Genomic DNA, 26,217 nt, shown 5'->3' with positions numbered 1-26,217 from the left:
ACTGTGAATTAGCCCGCCCATATTGAATTCTCATAAACTTCCAACTCATATCTTTAGCTTATCGTCAGTTTACGTTTCTTTAGGAAAAACAACGATTTTATTAGAGAAATAAAGGTTCACGCCAAATGTAAAGTTAGCCCGTCCCTAAAGAATCTCCATAAACTTCCACCTCATATTGTTAGTATATTTTTAGTTTACGTTAGTTTCGGGAAACAGCGGTTCAGCCAAGGGGAGGAAATGAAATCTTTAAGTTTTACGTCCCATGAAAATGCCGGTTAGGCTAAAGGAGACGGTGATGATGAGAGATGAATGAAATGTTGGAACGAAGAAGGTGGGAGGAAACGAGTGAACCCCGAAAAAACGCACGAGCACGGTGTTTGTCCACCACAGCCAAGGGGAGGGTCCGAGAAATTTTTAAAGCTTGTAAAGCTTGTAAAAAGTTTTTAAAGCTTGTAAAAATAAAAACCTAAAATTGCCTTTTCACTCTATATATTGCCAAAACGTTTTCGCGGTAAGACCCCTGGATGAACCAAATTTGTAAGGGTCCTTAAAATATAGCCTAAACTTGCGTTCCCAGTATACAAATTGCGAAAAATTTTCCGGGAAGGGACCCGGATCCACCGAAACAAAATCCTGGCTACGCCGCTGTCGAAAACATTGTTTGTCTAGTTAAATCGTTATTTTTGCGAAACGTAGGTTTGCTAATTCACAGTTGGCGGAAAACTTTATTTCTAGAAAAAAATCGTTATTTTTGCGAAACTAACAATAGCATTAGCAAAACTAACGTAAACTAACGATGTACATAAGAAAAAGAAAAATTCGTTAGGTGGGCGGGACAACTTCACAGACGTCTCCCTTTTCGCTATTTGCCCCACCGACTAGCGGTTGATCCCTGTCTCACGAGCGATTTTTCTCACGGAGACCCTCAGATTTTGTTGCACAAGCTTTTAGATGATCTTCAGGTTCTTGGACGTGTTGATTGTACGCTTTCTTACTCTTCCGGGACGGTCACCTTCATGGTCGAGCTCCTGAAATCGCGAACTGAGTCTGAAACTGGCGTTTTTGAAACACAAGCAAACGAACAATTTCTTGTTGACGCTTACCTTGATGAAACAGTTCCAACGTTACTCTGAGTTTGGTTGCCATTTTGAAACAAGAAATAAATTCCTCGTGCGGAAGCCGAAAGAAACATATACAGGTACACAAGAATCCAACAAAATAGCACTTATTTGGCTACAGAACACTACATTCCTGGTAGGGTATGGCAAAGTTTGTACGTGTTATTTCTTGTCACCCTGTACATATAAAGAGAGAGAGAGTGTGTGTGAGTGAGAGAGACAGAAAGAGAGAGAGACAGAAAGAGAGAGAGACAGAAAGAGAGGAAGAATAACTACTAATTGCGTAATCATATAACCAATATACTGTACATATATAACTATTGATCTTAATTTTAAATATTTTACTCGGTAAAAAAATTCAAGCTATTCAGAATGTGGAAAAGAAGTTATGTTGACAACACTGCTTATCTATTTCTTCAATTTTAATTTCTTAATCGACTCGGTAAATATCATTTGGCTAAATAACCAGTAACATACGAAGGGTGTAATTTATAATTGATAACAAACTACGTATGTTCAGATAGGTAACAGTAAATAGTTAAGGAATTTCAATTATCGTACATTTATAATATTTGTTTACTTGGAAAATAGAGATAAAAATGATCGCATGATGCATTTGGAAGCCAAATGTGTATTCGACTTCCATCCTTTCTAAAACAAATTAATAATTCATTCGATCATTCACTTTGAGTACCAAGATATACTGCCAGGAGTCGAAACCCGGGATTAAATGCCAAAGACGAGTTTGCTAACTATATATCTACAAGAAACACCAAAATATGTATTCAGGGTCGCAAATCTACTGCCGGGAACCGAATTTGGTGAATCACCTTGAGTGTTCCCCGTCTTACACATATGTTACATACTGACCCAAATCTATGATAATTGTAATTTAAATAGCCTATTTTTTTCTAATGTTTGAAATTTTACTTTTCTATGTTTTGTTATTCCCTATTAGTGTTGCAGAGCTATTCATTTGCTTCGCATGCACACTTTCACAGTAACATTTCAAATTAAATAATCAAAAATGTACTTTAAATATTTTCATTCGTTCCTTGAATACTTAAAAAAATGATACATGCATTAGATGTTAAATTATGGAATTCTAAAGCGCATTAACGAAGTATTTTAGTTTATTCTTTCATAATCATTTATATACAGTATAAGCGTCTTAAAGTAAGTTCAATCCTTCATTGGAAACCTATAGGAAAGCATTCCTCGTCCTTGAAACAACATGACTCATTCTTTCTTCCGCGAGAAGCAGAATAAAAAATTCTCCTTTGAGTCCCTCACTCCTTACATGCGGCGAGCGACGGGGCTTAGACTGAAGCTTCACCCTCTTTCCTTCTGTGCAGTCAGAAACGAGAAAGTAGGAAAAGGAAGAATTCTGTGTGTCACACACACAAAACAATATGCACATACCTCAGACAGATGTTTAAAAGGCTTTTCTGTGACAGCAACGTACACTAAAAAGAAACAAGCCAGAACACATGAACGAAAATTACATCAAGCATTGTGGTTTACGCTATGTTGTCATATCTCTCGCAAACATCAATCAGGGTTGCAAACTCCATATTAAAATAATTACAATTTTATTCTTTTTTTTCACATTCGTATACAGTAATAGATGTCCATAATTGCCTTTTTTTAAATATTTTTTGCATTAATTGAGAAAACAGGCGACTTTGTAACTACATTATAGAGCCGCTTATGTATAAAAAATATTAGATTCTGAATTTTTCATATATTATTCTTATAGGAGTATATTTGATGCTATTGACTACAATAACACTATAGTTGTGTCATTCAAAAAGAAGACACTAACCTTGTTAACCAAAGTAGTATTTTCCAACAGCTAATAGGTGTGTGCTATGCAGAACTTTAGAGCAGTACAAACTGCAAATTGGTTTGGTAACATATCATCACTTAATAAATCATTGTCTAAGAACAGATTGAAGATGATCGACTTCGGTATAGCACGATAATCAAATCCCAAGGACATTTTTCATCTTTGATACGTTTACTTTTATCACCATGATAGAATTAACAGAATAATAAGCTATTTATTGTGTATAATGGTACTCATTAACGAAAGTCAAACTAGAATTCCTTGCAATTTCAAAGTGTTACTGCTTTTAAGTTCTAAACTTCTTTGTTTCATAGAAACAAGTCAAGCACTTTATTTGTAGAAGTTAGTTTGTTATTTTATAACCTTAGTTTCCCCTACCAACAGTGGCGTAGGGAAGCGGTGGACCCAGGAAGCCGATCCCCCCCCCAAGGGTTCCGATAATTTACTTCGGTGCTTTGATGTTTGCAATTTTTTCTCCTAAGAAACAGCAATTGCCTTCCACGTACTCTATTTCAGAACAAAACATGTCACTAAACAGTTTCTAGACAAGCTGAATGAAAGAAAGGAGGGGTAAAAATAAAGATTTTCCTTTGATATTTTGGTTTCATTCAAATGAAAAATATTTGAGGCAAAATGTTAACAGGAGAGGGTGGAAAACAATAGTAAACATTTGTACCATGTGACTATCTCACAGAAATCTCTGATGTTTGATCAATTCGAGAAATTCAGAAGATTTGCTTAAGTTATTCGAGTTCAGGGAATAAGAACTTCCTTTGCAATAGCAAAATGTTACAAAACGTTTTACAAAAGTGGTTAAAGCGAAAAAAAAGCAATTGTGTTAATTTCGGTGAGGAAAATGTGCGAAGAAACCAAAAAAACAACGGAGAAAATTCTAAACAAGATATTAATTGAGAGGAAGACTCGCAAAACGTTTTAGAAAAACAGCTAGAACGTTTTAGAAAAATGATAGAAGTGGTGTGCAAAAACAGCAATTGAGAAGCAACGAAGAAATATCTAGAGAAGTCAACACTTCAGAAAAATATATTATTATTATTAAAATATATTATTATTATTAAAAACTAAACATTCTGATGCAGCAAACGCATATATATATATATATATATATATATATATATATATATATATATATATATATATAACACTAAGCCCCTCCCAAACAACAATCCTGGCTACGCTACTGCCTACCAACATAAGACACTGCAAGTGTAGACAATTAATTTTATGTTAAAATTAGTCTCTTTCTTGCGGCTTCCCTTTTTCTCCAGACATAACTGTATCGCAATGGAAAGAATGGTCACTATTACTCAGAGACATTTTACAAAGGCCTTTAGGGCATGAGATCTCCATTCTCCCCCCCCCCCGAAAACTTAACTTCCACTTTTATTCATTCAATATATATTATTTATTTATTTCTAGATACAATAGGCTACATAACCCAATTGTGTCCGTTACATGTATTAAGCAACTATAACACATTCATACAATCATATTATAATACACTTATAGTTATAATGTGGTTGCAATATCATTAATGTTCTTTCATCTACAATTATTTCTTATTACGTTACAACAAAGAGCTGTCTTGAATTGACTTACGGTGTTAACATAGATACCCAAATCTGCTGTGTATTTGTTAACCTATTGTAAGTTGTACTCAATCTCCATACTGGTGACTTCTTGTTTGCGTTCGTATGTAATCTGTCCCAATAAAAGAAATTGAAATTTTCAAGAGAAGTTACATTTATAGGAGTGCGTATTTTAAATTCCTGCAGTAAATTGGCGCACTCGATTTTATTATTAAATAACTTATATAGAAACATCATATCTTGCATTATTCGTCGTTGTTCTTGACTTAATGTATTAAAGTTCAAATTTAAAGATGGATTATTATATGTCTTCGGATATACTTGTGTTTCCCTATATGTCAAGTACATTAGATATTTATTCTAAAGTTTCCTTATGTTATTTATATTATTTTTGTGTAAGGGTTCCATATAGTGGCTGCGTATTCCAGTTTTGTACGAACGTAGTGCTCATATAGCTTTCGAATAACGGTAAATGTGATGAATCCAAGGTTTCTGTATGCCTGGTCAATCAATTGGTTTATGTGATTGTTAAATGTGAAATTTCTGTCATACACCACCCCTAAGTCCCTGACATTATCCGAGGTTGGTAAAGTGATACTATTCATCTTATACGAAAATTTCTGAGGGGTTTTGCGATTTGTAAAGGACTTTACATTCCATTTGTTAGTGTTCACGTTTATGATGTTCTATTTGGATCATCCATGAATATTTTAACATCATCTGCAAATATCAGCGTGTGAGAGTTTTGTATACTTCGCGGTAGATAATTGATAAGCAGTAGAAACAAAAATGGCCCTAAATTTGACCCCTGTGGCATCCCTAATAGTTGTACATACTCCTGAGACTTACAACCTTTGTACACGACGAGTTGTTTTCTGTTTTCCAATTAAGATTTAAATAGATCAATAAGTTCGATGCTGAAGCTAAATTGTTTAAGCTTGCTGAGCAATCTATTATGATTTACGCTGTCGAACGCTTTCGCGAGATCTATGTATATTATAACTTCATGTCCCCCCAAATCTAGTGATTTACTTATAAACGTATATATTAGACTAAGATTTGTGACCGTTCACCTGTCTGTAAGAAAGCCATGTTGTGATTCTGATATAGATTGCCGCACGTGTGCTGTTATCCGCTGGTATAAGACTGTTTCATAAATCTTAGCAAAGGTGCTTAAGATTGAGATGGGTCTATAGTTTTTAATTTCTCTCTTATTATTATTCGATTTCGGGATAGGTGACTCTCGTTGTTTTCCACTCATTAGGGAATGTTTCAGATTTAATTAACAGGTTAATATGATTTCAACGGTGTTAGGAACCCTTAACAATATAACTTGAGATTCCATCGGAACCTACCGCTCTTTTGGATTTCATCTTTTTTTATTATATTAGCAATTTCCTGGATTTCTATTGATTATATACGCAGTATATTTAGACTGTTATCTACCCACATTGACTGTTCCGTTGTATTGCCTTTACTTTTACTGTATACAGACTGAAAGTAGTCCGCAAGCTCATTAGCGATTTCGTCATCAATGTTTATTTCTTTACTATTATTAGATAAGAATTCAGCATTTAAATGCCGTGTTTTACTTTTTACAAAATTCCATAATTCGGATGGATTTTGTTCTAAAGATGCCTCGAACATTAATACAAATTCTTATACGCATTCCGTTCCTCATTTTTAATTTCTCTCCATAATCTGTTGAACTCTTGTTGATGGAAACTTTTATTCCCCTCCCTCTTTTTTATTTTCCTATGATGATATGCTTTTGATTTAATTTTCTTAATTATATCCAAAGTGAACCACTTTGGTTAGTTTTGCGGGGGTTTTGTTTCCTTTGGAACACAAAGGTCACATATGCTATATATATAGTGTCGTCAAAGCATTTAACACCTTCGTCTACATCACTGTAACCTGTAAGGTAGTCCCAGTTTACCCGCCCAAGTTTAGTGTAAATTGTTTTGAAGTCTGCCTTTCTAAAATTATATCCCCTCACATTTTGCTTACATTTTGCTTGTTTTTCACGACCCAATTGAATTTCAACGTTCAAAGTTGGGTGGTGTTCATCTTCTTTTACAAAGGGATAAGGTTCTTTGCTAACTTTTACGTGGTCTAAATTACTTAGAACTAAGTGATGAGTTTTACTGAACTTATTATGTACATTATTAAATGACTGTAAATTGTTAAATGACATGAAATTTTTAACGCATTGTAGTTTGGCTGGAATTTTAGACAACAATTGCAGTCATTGAAATTTCCGTCCGATAAATTGAAGTCACCAAGTATGAAAATGGTACAACCTGATGGACATTTTGAATCAATTAAGTCGACTTTTCTGTTTCCATTATCTTAAATTATACTGCTTACAGAGCTTATATAAATGCATTTCAATTGGCATAATGAAATAAAGTATCCTTCTATATAATATGGTGATTCACGATGTTTGACTATTTCCCATAGCCTTACAGAAAGGGAGCGGAGATGGTCAAGAGCATCCTAAAATAATGATGTCCTCATTTTGTTTTTTATTGAATAGCAGTATTACGTTAAGTTGATTGCAGTTTACACAAAGCAACTTAGTGTTACATTTGCATTTTGTATATTAAATACTAAGTCATTTTGTATATTTAATACTGAGTCCGTATTTCCATCCCTCTTTTCTTGTGTCTTGTATACAGCTTTGAAACCTGGATATCATAAAGTCGGTGCTGCACTACACTAGCGAGTGTGAACTCTGAAACTGAGCCTTGCAAACCTCAAGATGAAAGCTAAAATAGACAGAGAAGTGACTGCTATTAAGTTCTTAATCATAGTAGAAAGACAATTGAAATGGGTTTCAGAACCAGTGTTACGTACGAAACAAGACGACATACTTTTCGTGATAGGATACGATACGAGACAGACCTCTTTCAATAGAAACAATTACAGTTTCTCCGAAGAGACAGTTCCTACACGAGTTTCAACGACGAGACAGTCTTAAGTCTTGTTTTGTTGGCAACATCATTCAGAATGTACAGTGCACACCTAAAAACGAAACGAAACAAAATCATTAATAAAGAAGGTGTTCTGAAAGACCCTTTCAATTTGGAAAAGTGAAGGACCAAGGGTTCTCCTAGCCAAATCTTCTAACTACGCCAATGCCCATTCTTTGGAGTTAAATGGAGAAAGGAAGAAAATCTTATAAGCGTACACATGGGAACGATGTACTGTATATTGATACAGTACTATTGCCGCAGGCTGGTAATAACGTATAAGCTTCCTTTTGATGCCAATGTTAATAAATCGATGTCTTTCAACAGTAGCTATTGATACAAGGAGTTAGTATTTCCACACATTTGCTATTTAATCCATTGTAACTTAAAGTTGAACTCAGAATATGTTTTAATGTTATGCAAACTGACCTAGATTTCTGACGTCTGATTTTTCATCAGTTGAATACTAACAAAAGTTTTAAATAAAGAACATAAGATTAGACATACTAAGCCTCTCGGCTATTGCTGTGTCGGTATATTTGAGAATTTTTTTCAAACATTTTTTCTTTCCTACACGGTCCTCTTCTTTAATACCAATAATGAATTTAACAGTTTTCTGGGGAAAGATCTTGAAATCTGGGGAGTAATATCCTTGGTCATTCCCTGAAAGAAGCACTGTACACAATCACTTTTTCTCACATTTGGTACGCTTTTTGAAACATAGCTTCTTCATTATCCTACATATTATAACTCAGGGACGTGAAATTCAATCAAAAAATATATAATATTAGATAATTAAATTATTTTATGTTCTGACACTCTGTGTAAATTAAGCACAGAAGTCTGGATATTACACACTTCATATTTTGTTTTCTTGATAAGAAGATATGAGTTGCGAAGAGTAGTCTGCTCTGAAAATTCCAGTTTACCAAGTACGGCCTAAATACTTACACGACTACTTTTATATTGCAGCTAGTCCTACTTACCACGTTAACGTCCAGCTAACAGAAATTGTAATTGAGTTTGGGAGAAATTGTAACTGAGTGTTTACCATAACAAAATTGAAATTTGGATTGTAAGTTTCGTATTAACGAATCAATCCTCTTAGCAGAGATGAGGAGGTTTGGTTCCAAAGGATAAGAATAGAAAGAATAGGGTGAATTGATAAGTTCCCTAAAGATTTCTTCAACTTTTCTGTTTTCATTATCTTAAATTATACTGCTTACAGCGCTTATATAAATGCATCTCAATTGGCGTAATGAAATAAAGTATTCTTCTATATAATATGGTGATTCACGATGTTTGACTATTTCCCATAGCCTTACAGAAGGGGAGCGGAGATGGTCAAGAGCATCCTAAAATAATGATGTCCTCATTTTGTTTTTTATTGAATAGCAATATTATGTTAAGTTGATTGCAGTTTACACAAAGCAACTTAGTGTTACATTTGCATTTTGTATATTTAATACTAAGTCCGTATTTCCATCCCTCTTTTGTTGTGTCTTGTATACAGCTTTGAAACCTGGATATCATAAAGTCGGTGCTGCACTACACTAGCGAGTGTGAACTCTGAAACTGAGCCTTGCAAACCTCAAGATGAAAGCTAAAATAGACAGAGAAGTGACTGCTATTAAGTTCTTAATCATAGTAGAAAGACAATTGAAATGGGTTTTAGAACCAGTGTTTCGTACGAAACGAGACGACATACTTTTCGTGGTAGGATACGATACGAGACAGACCTCTTTCAATAGAAACAATTACAGTTTCTCCGAAGAGACAGTTCCTACACGAGTTTCAACGACGAGACAGTCTTAAGTCTTGTTTTGTTGGCAACATCATTCAGAATGTACAGTACACACCTAAAAACGAAACGAAACAAAAACATTAATAAAGGAGGTGTTCTGAAAGACCCTTTCAATTTGGAGAAATGAAGGACCATGGGTTCTCCTAGCCAAATCTTCTAACTACGCCAATTCCCATTCTTTAGAGTTAAACGGAAAAAAGAAGAAAATCTTATAAGCATACACAATGGAGCGATGCACTGTATATTGATACAGTACTATTGCCGCAGGCTGGTAATAACGTATAAGCCTCCTTTTGATGCCAAAGTTAATAAATCGATATTACATACATGAAGATGAAACTTATGAAGCTGTATGGTTGATATAAACGTAATTTTGCAGAAAAAAGTTTTAGAACCAAATATATATTATAAAAAAAAAACATTAAAACGCAAAACTATGGCTACAAAATGCGATGTTTTACATGGTTTATAGGAAAGTGACCCAAGATACGAATCTCTATAGACAAGTTGTTTCTTTCTTTCTAAAATGAGTGTTCCATTTTGTTGCAGGATGTATTTTCTATGCCTGTGGAGTTGGATTTTTTGGTCTTCTGTCCATTGTAACATTGACTGTAATAGCAGTTGAGCGATACCTGGTGATTACTACGAAACCCCTGTTTCGGGGCTGTAAAGTAACGAAGTACAAGGCGAGAAAGGTAAATAAAAATGATTCTTATACATTTAAATATTCATCAACTGTGTGTTAATTCTAATTTAATTATATGTTATCAAGTGCTAAAATACAGTCTTTTTCAAATGGACGATTTTATTACTATTTTAATACAGTGTGTTCCAAGTGTAACTCTACGTCTGTCATGCATTAGTACAACACGTAATAGAGACATAATAGTTCTGACTACGTACGTTACATTGCAGCTGGTATGTCTTACAGTTCTTTCTTCATCGAGCACTTATGATCAACCATTTTCTTAATTACCTTTTATAGACCTAATCTCTGTAAATTTCTCGATTAGCGTTCTCACTATGTCGATTAGGAGTCAGTCTTTCAGGAAATCAATCTTTCATTAGCTATGTGTACTAACGATGTGCGCAGAAGATGTGAATATTTAACGACTATTATTTTCTGTTCTGAAGTTGACACCATTCTGAGTGCATATGAAAGAACGTGTCTCATCGTAGAACTTAAAAAAAAAAAAACTGTATACTTTCCCACTCCCACTTTATACACTTTATAAACAAACTTTCTTATCTCCAAGTTACCAGCTTGACTGGTTCACAAAAGCAAAGTGCGCAGGAAGCAAGATTACCAACCTTCGCAGAAAACATTAATCGCAGCATATGGAATGCAATAGCATAGCACGGTATCCTATTTATATAGGCTTATAGTTATTTTTGAAATCACTGAAATTGAGGTATATTACTAGAAAGGATTCAAAGGAAACGGGCTGCTACTCATGTGAATAGCTTCAGTAGCTTTAAAAGTTGCTCATAGCTGAATAAATGTCTTTCCTGTCAATTTTTATAATAGACGGATGGAACCTATGATGTATATTTATAGTACTTAATGGAATCACATTAGTGCAAACCATACGTCAAGGAAACGATAATTAATACCGATAAAACAAATATGCTCAAAGAATATGCAATGTCCAAAACAAAAGCATGAATTTCCCAAGAAAGAACACAATGAAACACAAGGAAACAAGAACGAACACAAACAACTACAAAGAACATAAAGCAGACAGCAAAGAACACAAAACAAACAACAACATAAAGCAGACAAAGAGAAACATAAAGAAGACAAAGAATAAAAATATAACCATCAAGTACACCCACACGTGGATGTCCTAAAACATTAAAAATATAACACAACAAACACTTTAAGAAAACAAAATAAAGCACACAATACAAACAAAACTAAACAAACAAATTTATTTGTTAACCACCAAACAACATACAAAAGCAGCCTCAAATACATACAAAGTTTAGACAAATATACTAACACAATCACCACCACCCTTTCTAAACAACACATCCTCACAAGTACAATGTGATGGCATAATACACAAAATAACACCAATGGTTTGTTATTAAATTGACTTCATACTCCCAGTTGCTATGTCAGGTTGATGATTTAACGAGAACTAATTTAACAATTTATTAAATGTATGAAGTTAAATAATACGAGACATGTGTCAAAATCTAAAAGAATCAGGGTAACACAGAGCCTTGTGTTGAATTAACACATGAAATTTTTACTGGTATAATTTGATTCAACACGCATATATGTGCCCACTTTATCTATTTTTCTAAGATGAGTACAACTTCAGTGAAACGTTGCATATATTTTCTTTCAGAATCAGTACATAAGTTTATTGTGTAAGGCTGAAATTCGTCAGTAACAAAGGACAGAAGAATGATAAATTTATTAAGCTACCGTACTGTTGTAGGTTGTCATAAATCCATAATGTATAAAAGTTTTTTGTTATAAATTTTCTTACATTTATTGGATTCCGATGAAATATGGCATTATTTTCTTTAACGTTCTCCAATTATTCTGTTGTTTGAGGTTGATGTTTTGTCCAAGATAATAGAAGGAAAAGGAGTAAACTCGTCTTAATGTATGAGTTTGATTGTAAGAAAATATAATTTTTAACGAACTTAAGGAGGCATATCTCGGGAACCGTAAGTCATAGAGAGATGATATTGGTGTTGATCAATACCTAAGAGAATGGTGAACATCTTGGTACGAAATAGTAACCGAAGGCCACTCTCCAACTGGCCACCGTTCCCCAGATCCAAAAAAAGTTCTAATTTTGGGAGATTTAAGGAGCCATATATAGGGAATTGTAACTCATAGAGAGATGTTATTAAGCGAATTTTTCGATTTTGAGCTCTCCATTCCGAGCATATGTCTTTGTAAATCAACATATCTTAGAACGTTTTAATAGAATTCTTGAACTAAACATGTTGAAAAATAAATTATACTCAAGGAAATTATAAATTCATAGGTATATTACAAGAATTGTTTAATGAGTATTATCATAAAGTACATAGAACAATTGGTATAAACCCTGTAGAAGTTAATAAGAAAAATTGATTCTTTTTAAGTTCTTTCTGGCAGTGATCTTAGAGCATTCTCAACTGGTTTTTACTGAATTTCCCCTGGAGTATTTCTCCGAACAGTCTCCATCTTGGTTACCAGTATTTTAGCAGTACTCTTTTTCCCTTCTCGTTTATTCAAAGTTCCTCGGCAGGCCTGTATCCAGGAAGGGTCTAGGGGGAGGACGGGCACCCCTAAATTTTTGCTGGCCCCCTAAAATTTTCATGGTAGGCTTGCAAATGAACTATAATATGGTTTGATCGCCCACCCCTAAATTCAGCCGGCCCACCCTACATTTTCGGGCTGGCTACGGGCCTGTTCCTCGGCAGACATCTTCTGAAATCATAGCTGTCCCTACGAATTACCAGATTTTCATACAACATATAGTATGTTCCTTTTAGGTTTCTCATTATGGGTCACTGCTTAGGACTGAACTCAGACAGAGCAACGTGATAAAATTTATTCCATCTTTAAAGATAAACGTGTTGAATATTATTTTTTATGCGTTATTAGATTTTTTCATGAATCGTGTGTGTGTGTGTGTTGTTTTTTTGAGACTTCTCAATAAAAACCTAATGTTTAGTGTTTGCAGAAATCAGACAAGAGGAGATTCAGAATTCACAAATTTTAAAGACATACATGTTTAATTAGATTTCATTCAAAAATTACCAGATTTCACGAAATACGCACGTGCTTCTTTTGAGCATTCGCAACGAGATCTATTGATTGGAATTTTAATCAAAGACAAGTGGATAATTATCACATTAAAAATATTATTGTAAGTTGTTATATGAGGTATTCCGGGCAATAAGGACGAAGTTAATAAAACATGCTTCTATCAATTAATTATTACTGTTGTAATTTTTTATTAGTGTGGAAATTTATAATCTTTAATTTGGGTAAATAAACATAATAAAATATGCGATGTTGAATTTACTCTTACTCTCAGAAATTCTTCATCTACTTTTCTCGGAGTAGGTCATGGTGGCTGGGTGGTGAAGCGCTTACCTCTGGTGCGTGAGGTCCCTGGTTTGATCCGCGGCGAAATAATCTTGTGGTGAACACAATCATATACGTGGGTTTCCTCCTGGTACTCCCGTTTCCTCCCACTTTCTCATTCCATCATCATTTAATTGTTTTAGTCATTGTCTTTCTTAGTCTAAAGGCCATACCTGGGACGTTGAACGATAGATTTCATTTTCTATTTTTCCTGCATAGGCACCAGTCATGAAACCTATGAATCTGCTTAAATCTCGATATTTTCATGGTTAAACGGCTGTTTTCGCACCTATCATCGCTTAAAATCAACATGATTGTGTAAATGTGCTATAAGTAACTAACTAACTAACCCGGAGATTCAACACCGCGTTCACAAAAGCTCTCCACTGACTTCCATCCTTAACCAACTGGATGCAGTTTCTACTTTGCACTCCTATTTCTGCGAGATCCACCCTAATATTGTCCTCCCATCTGCGCTTGGGTCTCCCGAATGGCCATTTTCCGATTGATCTTCCAGTTAAGACTTCAGAAGCGTTCTTACTTTCTTCCATCCTGGCTATATGACCTGCCCACCTGGGCCTCCTAGACTTGATGACCATAACAATGTTTGGTAAACCATATAAATTATGTAGTTGTTCGTTATAAAGTTTGCCCCATTTCCCATTCCCGTTGCTCTTGGGTCCGAATATTTATCTCATGATCTTGTTCTCAAATACTTTCACTTTACGTTCTTTACTCAGAGTAAGCGACTATGTTTCCAACCATACAGAAGAACAGGAATACTTGTCGTTTTATATATTTTAAGTTTTAAATTCTTCGACAGAATTCGCGACGACAAAAAAATTAGATCTGTGCTAATGTACTTGGGAATATCTAACAGGCATTCTCACAGAAGGTGAGTTATGGTCGCAAACCATTCTCCGTGAGATATCCCGTAAATAGCTCGTGCACCTATTCGAACGGTAACATAAGTATTTGATGGATGTGTATCTTGAGTATATTATCTCATGTTTATTGTAAATATTTCCGTGCTTCAAGGACAGTCGGGCCAAGCTTGCATCCAGGTTCTGTCTCTTCTCGATACATTAATATCAGGGAATTTATAAAGGTAAATAATAAATTTCTGTCGATCTTTCATCCACCACATTTAAACATCGATATATCACCTAAGACGTACCTGGAAGATCAAATAATCCCCATCAGCATCAAAGTCCTGGAAGGCCGTGGATTATATCGCAGTAGAACTTGGTGGACCGTGAAGCGAAGAAAGTATCAAGTGCATTTGCATCTCTACCAGAGACTTGAACTGACGTCCTTCAAGGTGATTGTCTAAGAAATAGAATAGATTATAATCAGACGGGGAAATGTCGAGGGAGTATGATGGATGCAATAGTGTTTCACATCCAAGGCGTAGAATGGTGTCCCAGGTCATCTTAGCCATGTGGGGCTTAGCGTTGTTCTGTAACAGGAGGACACCTTTACGATTCAGAAGTGCTGGCTCCAGAGTTTTCAGTTTTTCTTGAACATGGCTCAACTACTGACAGTACACAGTTGCATTGATATTCTGACAAGCTGGTAGCAGTTCCCGATTCACGATTCCGCGAACACTCCACCAAACACGCAGAGGACCTTCTTCTGGTGTAGTATTGGTTTGGGCTATTTTTTGAGCGGTTGATGCTAACCAATGATGACGACGCGTGGACCTTCGTACAGGACCCACTTCTCATCACATGTCAACACCTTGTCCAGAATTGATTCCTTTCTCAGACGGGATAGCAATGAAACACAGGTGTCTGTTCGCGTTTGCTTCTGGCCCGGAGTCAAATCCTGTGGGATCCATTGGCCCAAATTTTAGTGCTTCTCATGTTGATGGAGGTACTGCCTAACAGCTTGTCCACTCATACTGAATCGTAGTCCTAGTTTTTCACATGTCTGGCCATGGTGTATTTTTAATGTTAAATAATAAGAACTTTAAATTCAGAATTTTCATTCATTAAGAAATTAAGTAATTACTATAATTTCAAACACATGTAGTAGCCAAACTATATTTTGGATTTTAATACAAACATTTAACATACGATCAATCGATCACTTTCATCGATCAATATTAAGAAATTAGCAAAGAAGGCTCCTTCTGAACTTTCGTTACATTTCATAAAATATTTTTACCGTAAAAGAATCGAAATTAAAATGCTATTTGTGTAGCCACATACAGAATAAAATTACTGAAGTTTACAATTGAAGGGGTCAATGGAAGAAGGACCTATCCCAGAATTTTGTGATTTGGAGAGAAATGCAATTTTAAAGTAGAATAAATCTAAAGAACTTAGATATTTCAATTTGTAGGAGTAGATACAGAACACTATTGCATATCCCACAATGCATTTAGTCCAATGTGTAACACTAGGTGACACTAGCTTACACTTCGGGCACAAATTTTATGTTTCATGGAGGAGTGGGATTGGCCCTTGGATTATTACTGAAAATTATAATTGTCACCCATTTCGAACATGTAAGAAAAACATAGTTTCGAATGTATTGAAATGTCATTTCTTATCGATAGTATGAAACGTTGTAAATACAGGGTGTCCAATATACAATGCAACCCGGAGTTTGGGATAGTAGAACTTTTGAACTTGAAGCGATACACAAATAATGGTTATACCAAAATGAAGCCTTGTTCATGCATATATTTTTAAACTAGGAAGCGACGATTGAAGTGCACTAGGAACTACACAGTGTTGCCAGATGTAACCAAAGGTGTAAATCAATATTTTTGCAAAACATGTAAATTGACTCACAACTCATAGGTATGGATGTTCTGTCATTAATTTTCAGTTTGTTTAGTTTGAGTAGCTTCGAAACTATGGAGCAGAAAATAGACTTTTTTCATTTCCACCGATAACTAATCGGATCAGGCCTCTCTAAGGGGGAACTAGGAAAATCATAGTTTTCATGAATTAACACTCTGAATTGGCAACTGTGCTGATGTTTCAGTGCATCAAAAGATGTGTTAAGGATCTCTCTACATTATACAATTCCTTAAAACAATGAAAAAGAAACTTTGAAATTACCATGAAAAAACTTTTACTTACATGCACCCGGCAACGCTGCTATTCATTTCTATGGGGCTACTTAAAGCAACAGGTATACAAGAACAATCCTCGAACTATACAAGACCTGGAAACAAACATTCTCAGTACCATTGAGAACACTAACATTTCTACTCTTCGTAAAGTTGTTGCCAACATGGTAAAACGTGTGAACTGTGTTTGAATCAAAATAGGGAATACTTCCAGCATCTGTTGTAGAACTGATAACTCATTGCGTGGTAATAGCAGTGTTACCGGGTGCATGTAACAATTTTATCATGATAGTTTCAAAGTTTCTTTTTCGTTGTTTTAAGGAATTGCATAATGTAGACAGACCCTTAATGCACCTTTTGATGCATTGAAACAACAGCACAGTTGCCAATCCAGAGTGTTAATTCATGAAAACTATGATTTTCCTAGTTCCCCCTTAGAGAGGCCTCATCCGATTAGTTATCGGTGGAAATGAAAAATTCTTTCTTCTGCTACATAGTTTCGAAGCTACTCCAACTAAACAAACTGAAAATTAATGACAGAACATCCATACGTATGAGCTATAAATCAATTTACATATTTTGCAAAAAAAAAAAAAAAAAAAAAACAATGATTTACACTTTTGGTTACATCTAGCAACACTGTGTGGTTCCTAGTGTACTTCAATCATTGATTCCTCGTTTAAAAATATATTGCTAAACAAGGCTTCATTTTGGTATAGCCATTATTTGTATATCGATTCAGGTTCAAAAGTTCTACTATCCCAAACTTTGGGTTGCATTGTATATTGGACATCCTGTAGTTGTAAACTTCCGTAACTGTTTTCCAAATGGATCTGTATATTGACCAATTGTAGTTTTGTCAAGTTTAACGAAAGCCCAAAATAAACATCTTGAAAACATTTTTTACACACAATGATCGTTTTTGGTAATTCCAATGGTCTGCCCAAGCAGCTGAATGAAAACTCAGCGTAGTATAACAACAAAAACTGCTTCTTTTATTTGTAAAAACGGGCGCCAAAATCTCTAGTTACGGCTCTGCTGGAAGATAAAAATAGTCCCCATCAGCATCGACGACCTTCTGCCAACGTTCTGGAAGACCATGGATTTCATTGCGGTAGAACTTGTTGGCCCGTGAAGCGAACAAAGTATTAAGTGCATTTTGCAACTCTACTAGGCATTTAAACTGGCGTCCTCTAAGATGATTGCCCAAGGAATAGAATAGAATAGAATCCGACGTAGAAATGTCCTTGAAACATGGCGCGGATGCAATAGTTTCACATCCAAGGCGTAGAATGGTGTTCCGGGTCATCCTAGCCATGTGGGGCTTAGCATTGTCCTCTAACACTAGGACCCTTTTGCGATTCAGAAGTGCTGTCTCCAGAGTTTTCAGTTTTTCTTGAATACGGGTGAACTGCTGACAGTACGTAGTTGAATTGATGCTCTGACCAGCTGGTAGCAATTAGTGACGTACGATGCCGCAAACAGTCCACTAAACACACAGGAGGACGTTCTCCTGGTGCAGTGCTGGTTTCGGGTTTCTTGGAACTAGTAAATGGGATGCTAACCAATAATGACGGCGCCCTGGAGCTTCATACAGGACCCACTTCTCATCACATGTCAACACTCTGTCCAGAAATGGCTCCTTCCTCCGACGAGACAGCAAAGAAACACAAGTGTCTGCAGCCGTTGCCTTCTGGCCCGGAGTGAAGTCATGTGGTACCCATCGACCCAATCTGTATTGCTTCCCAAGTTGATGAAGGTGCTGGCGAATGGTTTTTCTACCAACACTGAATCGTAGTCCTAGTTCCTCACATGTCTGTCATGTTCGTCTCAATTGCTGCCTGAAGATATTCATTTGTACATGTGTTTGTCTTCCAGCACGTGGTGAGTCTTCGAGTGTTTCGTCACCGTCCTTAACAAAACCATCGCTGCACTGTCCGCATAGTCAGCACACCCTCACCAAAGGCCTGGCATTCTTTTGCCCCGCTGCAGTGGCGTTTATCCCTAGTTTGAACTCGTGCAGCATACATGCCCTTATGACTTTCGGTAGATGTCCCGTGTTCACTCTGTCCTTACGCAAGTTTACGGTGTAACTGAACTGCCGCAACCAAGTAGTATATTGAGTATACCCACACCAACAACTGACGTTCACCTTATGTCCATTCGCATTCAACTTACGGTGTTAGGGCCAATTGAACACATACCTCCACAAAAAACGATAGAAGCTTGTTGGTTACCTTTATATGTAAGATACCACTAAGTAAGGATTTTTGGAAATTCGATGGAAGGTGGTTAAGGAAGAGGGATGACAACTTTTATCTTAAAATGGCCATATCTCGGAATCTCTGAAGTTTAAAGACATGAAATTTAGTATATGGACTTCTGAATTACAGGGCATGAGAAGGAATATGGGATAGGAATTAAATTATTATAATAAGATATCCACATCTCGGAATTTCTTACGGTTAGAGACATGATTTTTTTTTATTTGGACTTCTCATCTCTATATATAAAAGAAGCCCTGAATGACTGACTGATTGATCAACACCAGTTAGTGCAGGATTCAGGTTTGATGAGGCTCTGAGCTAACGGAGAAAATAGGGGCCTTTACGTGTCTAGCTTTCTTTTTCATTAACAGTGTCGCCGTCTTATAGGGTTTGAATGTACGTTATATGTCAATTAATGGACCTAATAGATATCTAAATACCTTTACAGATAAAATGTGTACTTTATAAACTCAGATCTTGATCGACTTATATTCCCGGTGGGGGCACTCGGTCGAAAAAGTGTAAAACGCTTTTTCAGGCCAGCCACCCTGAATGAGGTTTTCCTGGGTTTTCCTCATTCACACCAGGCAAATGCAGGGGTGGTATCTAACTTATACGTCCCAGGCCGATTCCTTCCTTCCCCAATCCTTTCTTCCTTCCCTTTCCCCGGATAGTGTGCTCGCCTAGGGACCTCATCCCTCAAACGTGAAGGGGCTAAATGCCTTTAGATGCCGAAAGACCAGAAATCTAAATCCTTAATCCTTGATCGACTTATTACATTTTGTAACCTTACAACTTTTACAAATCATTGCACAGTTCTTTAGAAACACAACATACAGTCTAATAATCTAGACTCTAGAAGCTTGATACAACTAGAAATAATAAGATATATTACGCAATATACTAATAATTGTGAAATTATCATTAGTATGATATTCTTATACAGTAAGTTGTACACAATGCAATTGTAGATAATATCACCAAACTGTTCACTGTGCCAGCAGAGTTTTGTACCCTGTTACATGACTTAGCTGATATAAAATACTGTATTTCTAGTAATATGTCTATCCATATGGAATAATAATTAAAATATTTAATGAGACTAATTATGTTAATACATCTGCCTTATACTCATTCAACTCGATATACACTAGGTTCACAAACAAAAACAAAAAGTATGTACATTAAAACACTTTTCTTTTAGCCTTTACCAAGATATCATCAAATGATAAACTACGATGCTTTTCACTTTCTATGCACATGAGGCTGAGGTTACATAATTTATCCTCAGACATTGTTGTTCTAAATTCATTTTTTTATCCTCTTTAACTGAGAAAAATATCTTTCTCCATGGCAATTTGAAACCATCATACAAAGGAATATTCTCAGAATTGCTTCTACATCAGGGAGTGCTGATTGAACATGACCATTAAATATTACATGATAGATACTGATGTGTCAGATTCTCATGTTCGTGGCTTTGACTTTCTCTAATATATTGATGAGAATGTTTGACTTCTACAATAAAGTTCATGTTCATATGTTCAGGATATATTTGAATTAAAACTTCCACTCCTTCACGAATTTCTTCTCCTGTAGAGTCTAATTTTGTTAGGAATGAGAACTTTTTTGCAGCATCATTGTACTCGTATACGGGATACCCTTTCTGCCAGATTAGATTCTAACGCATCTATCACCGGTATAAATGCTTCGGTTCTGAACTTGTCTCTTGGGTCAAGGTTCTCTAAAGCAGGGTTTCTCAAGCTGGGGGGCGCGAAGATAAGCGGAAGAGGTAAATATAATTAGAATCTATGAATTTTGTTCTGATAAACATATTTTTTATTTTTATACATACTATTACTAAGAACAGCAAAAAATAGGTCTGCTAAACATTTTCAACAGGTCCAGAGCTGTTTAGAAATTTCTTTAAATGAAAGGTACGATATGAAACTAATGAGAACTACATATTAAAATACCAGAAAAATACAAAAGAACAAAACCTGCACATTCATATACAACTAAAATTGAAAGCTATGAGGTATCTGAGCATGGTTTGATTTCACTAGTGCGGCAATGTCTAGTCCAATCTTCGTGCCGCACATTATCAAGTCATTTTCAAATGATGAGGATTTCTTGTCTTTGTTTTAATGCTTACCATGGAAGAAAAGCCACTTTCGAACAGGTACGGGGTAGCAAATGTAATTATTGCTTTTAAAGGAGCAGATATCAGATCAAGATATTCTTCTCTCCTCTTCTGCCAGAATCAATCCAAGTTTTCATTACAGAAAACCTATTGCAAGGACTTGTCGCACGATATTTCTATTAGTTGGTCAAGAAGTTGTACGTTTAGATCTGCTACTTTGATGGCCTCTTCAATGAAGAGGTTTAATATTCATCTTGAACCAGTACTTTCATCGTAGGGCATATATTAGAGTGGGTGGGGGGGAAGGTCCCATGGTTTTTAATCATAAGACAATAGCAAACAGAAAAATACTAACTTCAAGACTGAAACTTACAGCATAAGTAGTTTAGTCCTCCCGCCAGAGCCTGTGTGACGGTCTTGAAAGAACGAAATATGGTAAGTGATAAACAGGCGGATAAGTGAACATCTCCAGTAATGCATCTTTCCCGCACTGTCGGGGTAAGATGCCTATTTTGCATAGGTAAGATGCCACGCCTTTTTGACTTGGCTATTACCGTAAGTTGGGAAATAAAACGATTTTTTATTGTGAGTTCTTATATATTATGTATCCATACAATATTGACTGCGGCTTAGTCTATTATACACAAATAAACTATATGGAATGCGTGCAAATAATACAACAGTCAAACACACTGTAGAAAAAAATCGAACATAATGAAAATCATACCTTTACGACGAAAACAAGTAATTTTGATACCGTTATAATAGGTTAAGTAAACATTAAGGCAATATCAGAAAGTACAATAAATCTTTGCACAATGAATATAATATCAGGAATGTTATACCGTTAGTCACTAGAAATGTTCAGAAGATTATAACGTAGAAACAGGCCTTTGCAAAAGTAACGTGGTACATTATCTTGGAACATAGTGTGATATAAGGACGACCTTATTTGCTCGTGCACGACCTTATTCCTAAAACAAGTAGAGTTTAAGATTTGCTTAGCCTGTACGATTATAAACAACTGCGGTCTTAACAGGGTCTTCAGAACATGTAGCATGAAACCATTTCTGAGAGGCAATGAACCTTATCAAATCCACTTTAATATTATCTGCATCAAAATAATACAAAGCACAAACACTGCAATAATTATCCGATTGTGCAGCACAAGTACTTTTCTTTCTCCCCAGGTGTTGGTGGTTTTGGTGGAAGATTGTTCCGCAGACGCGTTTTGAACATCCAAATTCAATGCAAACACTAGTCGTTTACGTCGTACATTTCTCGGTACGAGAACTGGTACAGGACAAAATATCATTGAAAGATACTATCGCAGACGTTTGAATTGCAGCGGTCAACTCTACTCTAGTCGAAGGCCGGTTAGAATAAAGCATGTTTGCGTATTTTGATGTGAAAGCTGGTCAGACGATGTCTTCTTAGTGTACTTCAAGTGTGTTTGTAGTTACTCGTCCGTGCTGAGGAAGGCGAGAATGTCCTGGTTGCTGATCCACTGCAGCATGAGTAGAGGAGGAGTTAGTTTCTTCTGAGTCTGAACCGTTACAGCCAATTCTCTCAGATATCGAAAAGTCAACATTAGGAAGTCGCGAAAAATTAAAAGGAAAACTTCCATATGCTTTAAAGCCTGACGTTGCGTTCCCAATTGTTGCAGACTTCTCCCAAACCTCCTGTAGAAACAGTTCAAATTGATTGCGGCTCACCTTTCATCCCAGATGACTTTGCATCCAATTTAGTACTGGCTTGTAAAAATAATGTCTCAACGGTTTAAGAAAAAGCAGGATCGAGAGGCTGGAGCCAATGCGTTGAGTAGATTTGCAAATATAGTACAGAATACAGTGTTCTGATGCTATACGGAGCATATCTGGGCTTGTACAGTGGGAACCGTGGCTGTCAGGAATGAGTAATGTCTTCTCGGTCTGCCAACTGCCAATTACAAGCTTTGTTCCGAACACTCCGCTCGTTGAGACATTCGATGATGTATCCGTGGCTTGCCTGCAAAGAAAATAGGGGCATTTTTGGTCACTATAACAGCAGTACAATCATATATATCGAACGAGAAATCAACCGTTATCTTAGTTTTTACACTTGTATCAATCTGCAGGGATCCACATATTTCTCTTGCATTTTCTGCTGTCCTAGGCATCTTATACAGCATGTAATTCAAAAATATTATAGGCATCTTGCACAGTACTTTTCTAGGCATCTATCTCATTCAGCGGTTCAAAATGCCTAATTCCTTATCGACACGCCATGTGCATCCAACCGTACTTGACTTATGTCAGTTCACGGCATAACCTGTTGTCATGTTTCCTGCCCGATTTTAGAATAATAACTTTAATAGCTACTTATTAACCGCGACTTATGTGCACTTCAGCAACTATTTTCAGCTATAACAGAGGGTACTTACCGCACTTTTTTCCTTCTCTTCGTTCACACACTAGTTCAGTCACCTTCTGGTTTTGGCGCCGTAACAGATATACAATCCTCATCCTGCTGTGCACATTGCCCTGCCATCTCATGGCGTAAGTTCCAAGCAGTGCATTTGTAGGCATATTCGATGAATAGGCATTTCACCCTCACCCACTCCACTATTACTGTATTCACTATATACAAGAAATAGATTCTACTATTATTGAAATAAATGGATATCGTGAGACCCCTGCAATAGGTATATTACAAATCTCACACAAGCTTTTACAAACTAGAAAAATTATAAGGGGGTCGCTGGCAAGATGATGTGATAAAGGAAGGGGTTCGTGATAGAAATTAGGTTGAGAACTACTGCTCTAAAACATCAACTTTGTCTTCACCAATACGCCTGTTTCTACGTCATTATCTGCTTTTCTTGTAGTCAACATCAGGTAATTTGTCCTTGGCCTGTTCTTCAAAATGGTCAAAAAGATCGCTGGAATCTTTAACAAAATCTGAAAGTGAGGCATACAATTTACTACATACATCAAGGCCAATTTTGGGATCTTGCAGTGTTTGATTAACTTTGTGAATTTCCTCCAGCAAAAAACTGCAAACATATAACATTATCACAAGTTTTAGCTCCTCCATTTTATTCAAAAAGTTTCTGGTTTGATTTCTTGTTTCACCATTTTCTGTTGTATCATTATAAGGCTGACACAATGCAAAAATTATTTGATCGCAACTCTCAAGTATTGCACTTATGGCCTTTCTCAAACACTAAATGGGAAGCTGATTCAAAGACTTTGGAACTTTTGAATCATCTTTGAAGAATGACGACAGCACTGCCTATCTATGTGTAGATGATGAAAAGAAATCACATGAATAACTCCAAAACAGTTCACTGAATCTAATCAACAGTTAACTGCTGCTCTACCAAGATTTAAAGAATGGCCTTACATGGAATATACATATCATACTTATTAATATGCAATATTATTTTTTTGCATACTCTTGTATTTGCCTAACATATTGGCAGAATTATCATATGACTGGCCTCGACACTTACTAAAATCTAATTTACACTCATTTGTAAGATAATCATGCACCATCTGAAGCGGGAATCTGAAACAGGGGCTTGAATTACCGGGACCTGCTAGTAAAAAGGAGAGTACCATTATAAGCTGGGCTGGATACAGGACTCCTAATACAAGCGGAGCTGGATTGACGGGGCCCTATTACAAGCAGGGCTGGGTAACGACTCTATTACATGCAGGGCTGGGTTACCAGGGCCCTATCCCATCAAAAGCGGAGCTGAGAAACAGACTCCAATTACAAGTCAAGCTGGAAAACAAGAGCGCCATTCATAACAAACTAGTACATAATATAAAACATCGTTGTTTATGTACGTTTTGTGGTATTTGCTTCTTTCATTATTTGAAATAATATTACCGCCAGTTCTTCTTTAATTTTTTGGAGGCTACCAAGGGAGTGGGGCCCTAAGCTACATTGCTTCTTTAGCTTATACGTAAATAAGGCACTGACGTCAGCTCAGCCCCTTAAACTAGAAGTTTGAAATTTGGACGAGGCATAGAATTTGTAATGTAATGTACTATTAAGTAAGAATTTTTGACAATTCGACGGGGAGGGTGAAAGAGGGATGGTAATTGCTCTTAAAATAGCCCTATCTCGGAATATCTAAATATTTTAGAGACATGACATTTGGTATATGGACTTTTCATTTGAAATAGTAAGACACATGAAGCGAAGAAAAAAGTAAGATTACAATTATTATAATTCGATGACCATATTACGAAACTTGTTCAGATAAGAGGCATGAAATTTGGTATTTAGATTTCCCATTTAAAATAATCAAACGTGTTTCAGTGTTTTTAAAATATTTCTCCTAAAAGGAAAGAAAAAAGGCGGGAGGAACAAAAGGGGAGCTCCAATTGTTAAAATAAGATGACCATATCTCGAAATCAATTAAGGTAGAGACATGTTAATTAAAGAAGTATTTCAGCGTTTTCTAATATTCCCCTTAGAAAGGAAGAAAGAAAGATCAGAGTTGTAATTGTTATAAGATGGCAATATCTCAAAATTCCGCAAGCTTAGAGACGTGTTAGAAATATGAGAAGTGCAAATTCCGGTATTATTATAAAATTGTAATTAAGGAATTTCCAGATATTTTAACAATTGCAACTCCCACTCTTTTCTCTAGCAGAATTTCATCTTTCCTTGCATATGAAATATAAAAGTTCTGAAACATGTCTTTAATTATTTTAAGTGAAAAGTCATAAATACCAAATTTCATGTTCCTAACCTTAAAAGATTTCGAGATGTGACAATCCTGTTATAACAATTTTATCCCCAACTGTTTCGTTCTCGTATTTTTTTTCTAAAGAAAATGTAAAAAAAAAAAAAAAAAAGAACGGTAAAACGTGAACCTACTTATTTTAAATCGAAAGTCCATATGTCAAATTTCATGTTTCTACCCTTCAGAGATTTGGAGATATGGACATTTTATAATAACAACTGCCACCCTCATTTCTCCTCTTTTCCCTCGAATTTCGGAAAATCTTTTCGTAGTGGTACCTTACGTTACTGTCAAACTTTCAAGTTCCTAGCTTAAGTAGTTTCCCTGGCCTTGATCAGTCACATTCACTCACTCATGACTTCTTTCTTGTTAGTAATATACATAGAAAAGATGTCCGTATTTCTGAATATCGAAAGGGTAGAGATATGAAATTTCATATGTAGAATTTCCATCTAAACTAAATTGGAAACATGTTTCATCGTTTTTGATACTTACCCTAGGAGGGAAGAAAAAAGACGGGAGGAAA

The 26,217-nt window shown here is 35.9% G+C and overlaps 1 protein-coding gene across 1 annotated transcript in view; it reads left to right on the top strand.

Moving 5' to 3' along the window:
• Positions 1-26,217, top strand: part of LOC145678910 (compound eye opsin BCRH2-like) — a 152,835-nt gene that overhangs the window by 100,447 nt on the left and 26,171 nt on the right. Inside the window, exon 4 of the mRNA XM_081749521.1 lies at positions 9,903-10,048. Coding sequence (XP_081605647.1) covers positions 9,903-10,048 — 146 coding nt within the window. The remainder of the gene's footprint in view (positions 1-9,902; positions 10,049-26,217) is intronic.

This window comes from Thermobia domestica, chromosome 1, assembly GCF_964235325.1.
Source record: "Thermobia domestica chromosome 1, izTheDome1.hap1.1, whole genome shotgun sequence".
Lineage (NCBI taxonomy): Eukaryota > Metazoa > Arthropoda > Insecta > Zygentoma > Lepismatidae > Thermobia > Thermobia domestica.
Note: the sequence above shows the minus strand (reverse complement) of the source record. Positions and strands in the feature narration are given on the sequence as shown.